The sequence below is a fragment of the Tenrec ecaudatus genome, chromosome 14, assembly GCF_050624435.1.
Source record: "Tenrec ecaudatus isolate mTenEca1 chromosome 14, mTenEca1.hap1, whole genome shotgun sequence".
Classification (NCBI taxonomy): Eukaryota; Metazoa; Chordata; class Mammalia; order Afrosoricida; family Tenrecidae; genus Tenrec; species Tenrec ecaudatus.
Window position 1 is genome coordinate 90,355,536 of NC_134543.1, and position 7,532 is coordinate 90,363,067.

Sequence of the window (7,532 nt, forward strand, 5' to 3'; positions counted from 1 at the left end):
TAGCTGTGACCCAGTGAATGGTATCAAGGAATGGTAGCCTAAGTGTGAGATAATTTGAAAGCAACTAAGTTAGGGGACAATTATTCATATTTTTTTCTTATTGAAATTTAGCCTGTGCAAAGTATGGTAATTGACCTGGGGACTATGGAGAGTCATTGCCGCTTGACTCTTTCTTATATGAACAAAATGTTCAACTTCTGCCTGCTTCCTCCTGCACCCACTACTTATTCAGCACCAGCAGCTTCATTTCCTTAACAAATGTTTGTGTTACCATTGCAGGAAACCTACCATGGAAGAAGTTGAGCAGAACCCATTAGAGGATGTGTAAGTGATGAGAATGTAAAAGAATTCAGAAGAGTATTAATCTCTAGAGAATCCTGGGTGGTTTAGTGTTATGCATGCGTTGGGCTGCTAAACTCAAGGTCAGCAGTTTGTAACCACCTCTGTCTCTATTCCCGTAAAGAGTTACAGTCTCAGAAACACATAGCCATAGGTGTACAGGTTTACTATGAGTCAGAATCGACTTGATGACAGTGAATTTTTAAGTCGTCTTTATATCCAAGTGCTAAGGAAGAATTGTACTATTTATATGGGGCATTCTCTCCTTAGCCCTGGAAAGACTTCCTGGGGAGAAAAATCTTTTTGGTCTAACATCTCCATACTAGAAACTAATGGTGAACTTTTCACATAGAGTTAATGGCTCAAGTAATGGATCCATCCAGTTAGGAGTAAAGATTCACTCCTTCTCTTTCTCCTGGCCCTTGTATTATCTAAGTAGATTATAAGGTATTTAAGCAGGTGAAGAAAGAAACTGAAGACATGTCTCTCTTGAAAACCCTTAAATACTTTATAGGTTTGGCTCAAGTCACATATAAACCACATAATTTTCTAAAAAACAAGTAACCCATGTGAAATGCATTTCACATGCCATCCAAACTGATGAGTTATTTTCATAAGCACCCATAGCAATATTTTTTACTAGTGGATGACTGCATTTTTTTAACCCTTCTGTGAAACCGGTTTTATGTTCATCTTCATTGGCTGATACAGCAGTTTGAGTCTCAGCAGTGGACCCTCACCAACCTATCCTTGGGTCTCTACAGCAGCCCACCTCCTAGAAGGATTCTTTCCCTGAGCTGAAAACTGCTTGCTCCAGGGAGCAATCCCCCTTCGCAGCCCAGAAATGACTCACTTGAGTGGCTGGCCAAGCCCTGGAGGCATGGGGGCTGGATAGGTCACCTGAATGGGAGGCAGGCACTAAAACAAGCGCAGTCGCTCTGTCTGACGCCAGCCGACTGGCCACCAGTGACAGGTCTGAGAGCCCGGAGTAGGTGTTGGGAATCCCTTGCTGGAGTGAGATGGGTCTGAATGACCAACCACACTGTCCATCTACCTGGATCCACATGGGCCTGGCATGGACATGGGCAACATAGCCAATGTTCCCTCCTGCTTTCAGAGAACCAGCCTCTGACAGGTCCTCCACCCATCTTCACCCAAGCGCACCTGAGCAGAGATTGGCTACAAGAACCTCCATCACTCTGAGGTCCAGCCATAACCTGCCCCAGAGCCAACATACTACTTTAGGTGTTGATCACTTCATTATTGGGATTTTACCAAACTCAATCCAATGTCTTGATCATGTCCTATACCTTTATCATACAATTATAACCAAGAGTAATATATTCAGGCAAGAGCCTGAAATTCACCAAGGAAATGTCACAAGACATCCTCAGCGCATGCAGGGGTACCCTACGCCAGAAGGTCACCTTATCATTCCCTGCCATGACATGTGTGTGCACATTAGTGACAAAGTGTGGGGCCACTCTTTTGGACAAAAAATAAGATAAGTTACAACTGAACTACTCATATGAAGATAATGCAGTTTGCTTTACAGAATACTCCAAAGGAGTTGAGTGCCAGTGAGCTCCACTCAGGGTATTTAAAATGAAAATATGATTTGACTCCAGGAACTTATTCCGCACAAAAGAGTAGAAAGCAATGCATCCGAGAAAGTGGGAAGTGCAGGCTGGCCAGAGGCACACTGGCACCTGAAGAGGAAGGAAGGAAGGAAGGAAGGAAGGAAGGAAGGAAGGAAGGAAGGGAGGGAGGGAGGGAGGGAGGGAGGGAGGGAGGGAGGGAGGGAGGGAGGGAGGGAGGATGGAAGGAAGGAAGGAAGGAAGGAGCGAATGGGGAAAAGCCCTTTTAGGGTTCCTGGTTTTCCTGGCCTTCGTTCAGTACTAAAGACGATTCCCCGTAGGTGTGATGCGATGGAAATCCCCAAGTTGGAAGTCACGAAGCAGAACCTGGACTACCTGAACTCAGACCTCGAAAAGGACCTGCAGAGGCTGGACGAGGCCAACCAGGCTCTTCTGAAAGAAATTCAAGAGAAAGAGGAAAGCATCCAAAGGTCGGGCAGGCGGTGTTGGGGTGAGGGAAGGGCTTGTCCTCTGAACTCGCCATCAGTGAGGGGGTGGGGGGGGACGGGCTTTGTCAGTGAGTCTTGGTGTGTTCTTTAAATCGGCAACATGGACTGCGGTGCCCACAGTGGCATTAGTTGTTGACATTCACATTTGGTCACCATTTTCTTGCCACCGTTTTGGCGGCCCTTCCAGGCCCCCGAGTCCCTTTGACAGCCCTGTCTCACGCTGCGCCAGGGTGTGGTTGTGGCTTCCTTAGGGCTTTCTGTGTTTCAGTCTGGAAGGGGAGATCACCCGGTCAGCAGGCCTAGCCAACCAGAAGGAAGAGGTGAGCAGCACCTTAGCCGAGATGGAGGATGCTCTGAGGGACGTGGAATTGGAGACAGCAAAACTGGTGAGGTGGCAGCGAGCGCAGCAATTGATGCATGTGGCTTGCAAGCTGGGCCCTTGCTTGTTGGGGGTGGGCGGTCCCTTATTCCCTTCTGCTTCTAGACATCGCAATGGTTTAAAGTTGTAGTCCTCCGGGATTGAAGCTCTGGGCGCAGGCACCTGCGCCTGGCCTCTGCTCCCAGATGTGCCCTGTGGGGCCAGACTGTCCTTGTCCCCTCTACACCGGATATAGACTCATTTTAAAAGTGGCCATGGAGGGAACGTTGACTCCCAGTGAGCCGTGGGGGTCAGACTAGAACTGTGCCCCGTGGGAATTGTCAGGCGCATCATAAGGCGCCTCTCCCAAGTCTCCGCTAGGTGGATTCAAGCTGCCAGCTGCCAGTTCTTGCCAGCAGTTGAGCGCTTCACCATGGGTAGTGCCTAAGGACGCTTGTGTGCGGCACCCTGATACCAGTCCAGAGGCACAATGAGGGGGAGAGGCAGGGGCACCGCTGGTGTGCTCCCTTCCGTCTTTCTCTCTGCAGGAAAAACACAATAAGATTCTAAGCAAGAACGTGCTGGAGCTTCAGAAGCAGGTAAGGTGGTTGGGCGGTTCCTGGAACTCCAGCGACCAGACTTCCCCTGAGAAAGCTGCCCGCGGGTGGGCGGGGAGCGGGAGCGGGAGGGACTGGTCACGTTCAGAGTGAAGGATCACTTGTATGTGCACACTCGTGCATGCCAAGACTATTCACGACGCCACAGGGCCCACGCTTGAAACGAGGCCCATTTCCAAGGCACCCCAACAGAGTCAGAGTGTTCCCGAACTTGCCAGCCTGAAAGATCAGTGGAAATAGCCAGCATAGCCGGTCTCCTCCTTCTCCCCCTTCCTCCTCCCAGACTTCCGCATACAGACTCAGGCGCATCCCTCACTTGCTCCAGGGGAATTACAACTCGGTAATGAGAGCGCTCCGGGACTGGGAAGGGAGGACAGGTGTGCCCCTCCCATTGCCACTGACCCTGTACTTCTCCTGGCAGTGCTCCCATTGGCACAGGGAACAAAGGGTCTGCCCAGGTAGTATCAGACAGACAGCTTCCTCAGGGGAAAGGAAACACGTTTCCATCGAGCTTCCTTGTGGGACTCTGCAGGCCTGGGATCCCCACATCTGCTATTTCAGGCTTTCACCTCTGTGCCTTATTTAATTCACAACTTTGGGACTGGAATTTCAGGTATCAAGGAGATTGAAGAAGGGTGGCCTTGATATTGATATAGAAACCCTCAAGCAAATGGTGATAGACTCGAAGGTAAGTAGAAAAGTATACCGAGAGGTTTTCTAGAAGCTGTAGTCCTGACTCGCTGGGCTGCCAGGCGAGAGGGCAGCAGCTCGAAACCACAGCTGCTCCATTGGAGAAAGATGAGGCTTTCTACTCCCGTAAAGATTTAGAGTCTCAGAAACGTACAGGGGCAGTTCTGCCCTGCCCTATAGCGTCTCCAGGAGTCACAATTGACTTCCTCGATGGCAGTGAGCTTTGTGGTGTGGTTGTGTCAGTTTCCGGTTCCAGACGGAAGCACTGTCTTCAAGGATTCACTCAGACGAGATGTGTTGTTGTGTTTGTCAGGGCTGGGCCTTCTTCCCTGTTCTCCCTATTTCTGCCCATGGTCCATGGACCACACATGGACACTAGTGGCCGAAATGACTGCAGTGACATTGAAGTTGAGTGGACTTGCTCTATAGACCTCACCAACGACCAGTCAGGGGAGTGTACATTGCTAATGTCCATCAGGCACGGCCTCCGAGTTTATCATCTGAATGAGAAAGGCGTGCAAATACAGACATGCAAACACAAAATAAATATGGTACTAGCCTCCATAAGCAAACAGGGACATGACAGTGACTTATTCAGAACGAGCTCACAGGCCAAGGGCATTTTGTCTTGTAATCTTTTTCCTTTCCCTAAAGATCAGCCCAGTGAGCTCATACATTATTTATTCATTGCTGTTCCCCCAGGGCCTACAACAGTGCCTGGCACATAGAAAATGCCCTGTAAATATTTATTGAATTATTGAATGGATGGCCAGTAGGGGAAACTCTTTTTTGGAAACCTTGTGCAGACTTACATGAAGAATGTGACTGTTTGGGCTAATCCCAGGAAGCACTGGCCACACCATCTTATTTTTCTCTTTGACAAATAGGAATACAATTTCTGTTTCATTCCATCTATAATTCAGAGGACATGCCAGTGGGCATATCGAATGTAAGCAGGAGATAGAGGTTGATGAGTTTTGGTTGGCGGGATTGGAGGAAGCTGATGGTTGGGCCTAGGGACAAAGGAGTTAGACCGCTGAGGCTTAAATCTCAGCTCCGTGTGACTTTTAAGCAAATTTCTTAACTTCTCCATGCCTTTATTTCCTCATCTGTGAAATAGGGGAGGGAGCCTAGTAAAAGTGCGTAAGATTGTTGTAAAGAGAATAGTTGATTGCTATCACACGTCTTCAATATAGGATAACCATTATGATCGTACTGTCTGCTGGCCAGTGGAGAGAGGATAACAATTGCCTGAGTATCTGCCACAAAAGAATCCCACTTTTTTTGCTTTTTTTCTTCTGTCCCTCTCTTCCATAGGTAAGACTCCAAAAAGCAACAGAGTTCTGTGCCACTCAAGAGAAGGAACTGGCCAAGGTAGAGGCAGAGTCCCTTTCCCTAAAGGGCTACCCCAGGATGCAAATAGGCGAGAACCCCAAAGTCTCAGAAACCCAACTTCTTGAGACAGGGCAGGGGGAGCAGCAAAAGTATTCGGCAAAGAAATCTCTGATTCTCATGCAGGTGAAGGGAAAGAAGGCTTATATTAAAAACATCGGTCTATTCCTTAACCACTCACCTACCTCCGATATAAGGAACCCCATTAGCACAATGGTTAGTCACTGGGTTGCCACCGGAAGATTGATTGTTCAGATCCGCTCAGGAACATCACAGGACATAAGCTAGAGATCTGCTTCCAAAATGATTCCAGTGCAGAAAAGCCTGCGGGGCAATTCTACTCTGTCTGCCCCATAGGGTCGGTAGGAATAAAAGTGAACTCAACAGCCCTAGTAATGACAACAGCCTCAATGCACACCGCTGAATCCCAATGCCAAGCACTCTGAAACATCTCTGATGTTACACAAGATCCGGACATGGCAACTTGCACAAACACGTCCTTTTGCTGAAAATGCAGCCCTGATCCAGAATGATGAGATCATTGTGTTACGATGTGGTTGTTTCCCTTTAGGTAAGGAGTTGCCAGAGAACCAAGGAAGGGCCCAATGTACCAGTTAGGGGGCTCCACGGGCCAGCCTAGACGTGGGCGGGAGCAATTGTGCTTGTGGTTCTGATTTAAGGCATGGATTTGTTCATTTCCCCCTTTCTAGTTAGAAAGTGACTACCAATCTGTGTATCAGCTCTGTGAAGACCAGACCCACTACATCAAGGTACAATGTTTCCCGGAGAAAAGTCAGAGTAGAGACACACTTTCTCTAAGGCTGTGATTGAGGAAGGGGTCCTTTGGCTTCTTGTCAGACTGAAATCTGCCACTGGGGCAAAATGCCTGTGACACAGCAAGTGCGAAAACGAAACACAAGCGTTAGTAATGAACTTGCTGTGTGCAAGGCATTGTGCCAAGTACTCGACATCTGGTGATTTTTCTCAATCAATGTGCCCCACAACCTTATGAAGATGATACTGTCATGGTCGTGAGGAAATAGGTTTGGAGGAGTGGGGACACATCCTGGGGAACACAGTTAGTAAGTGGCACAGCTGGGATCTGAAGACAAACAGAATCTGACACAAGAGCTCCCTTTTCCATATATGTCTACTCTGGTCACTGATAGTTCCTAGAATTGCACTACAACTCGTCCCTACCTGTGTGCACACTTAGGCATTTCTGTGCGTGCGCACACACACACACACACTCATCCCATTTGGAATACTGAGTTAGTCTTAGAAGGTATATTTGCTATATGTTTTTATCAATGCCATTGCAATGAAATCTATGGAAATCCTGGATTATGACCAATCTCTCCATATTTTTATTTCCATGGAAAGAAATACCAGGAAGTTCTGAGAGATATGGAACAGGAAAAGGAGACGAAACTTCTTGAAAAAGAAGTGTAAGTTTTCAAAATGACCTCCCTGATGGACTGACGTGATAATCTCATGCCAGCTTTGAAGGGCGAGTACGGCTTCCAGTCACACCCATAACACCCTCCGTCCAGCCCAGGTCCCAGGCTCAAGAAGCGTCAGAATGTCAGCGTCTCAGCCATTGGAATTTAGCAGGTCTCTTTTGATGTGCGTGCTCTTTCACGTACCCTCTGTTGAGTGTCAATCCTGAAAATTGACACGGACCTGGTGCCAATAGGAAGAATCCTTAGGGAGCAAAAAAAAAAAAAAAAGAACAGCCAGTCTGGAAAGTCACTACAAATGTGCATTCTGGTTCCTTCTCCCCACAGGACCCGTCAGACTGATGGGGAGACCCATTGAGGGGCTTTGATGCTTTAGATCCACAGACTTGTAGCTCTGAGGACTTTGTACCCTATTTAAAATCTGTGTGGGCTTTTTGTGTATGTACATTAGGTACTCTATTATACGATGTGTATAGAGTGTGTACTGTGAAGAATTTTGTTCATGTATGAGGATAAGTCAACAGGTATTGTTACTAGGGTTGCAGGTCACGCATAAGTGGGTTTATTGCAAACAAAACTTGCTTAAACCT

At 47.7% G+C, this 7,532-nt stretch overlaps 1 protein-coding gene across 1 annotated transcript; it reads left to right on the plus strand.

The window, feature by feature from the left end:
- Positions 1-289: 289 nt before the first annotated feature.
- On the plus strand, positions 290-7,093 carry LOC142426710 (transmembrane and coiled-coil domain-containing protein 5B-like). Its single transcript, XM_075532283.1, has 9 exons — positions 290-324; positions 2,258-2,407; positions 2,694-2,811; positions 3,332-3,382; positions 4,014-4,088; positions 5,408-5,464; positions 6,193-6,252; positions 6,866-6,930; positions 7,036-7,093. Exons 1-9 carry the CDS (start codon positions 290-292, stop codon positions 7,091-7,093), a joined length of 669 nt encoding a protein of 222 aa, XP_075388398.1.
- Positions 7,094-7,532: the final 439 nt, after the last annotated feature.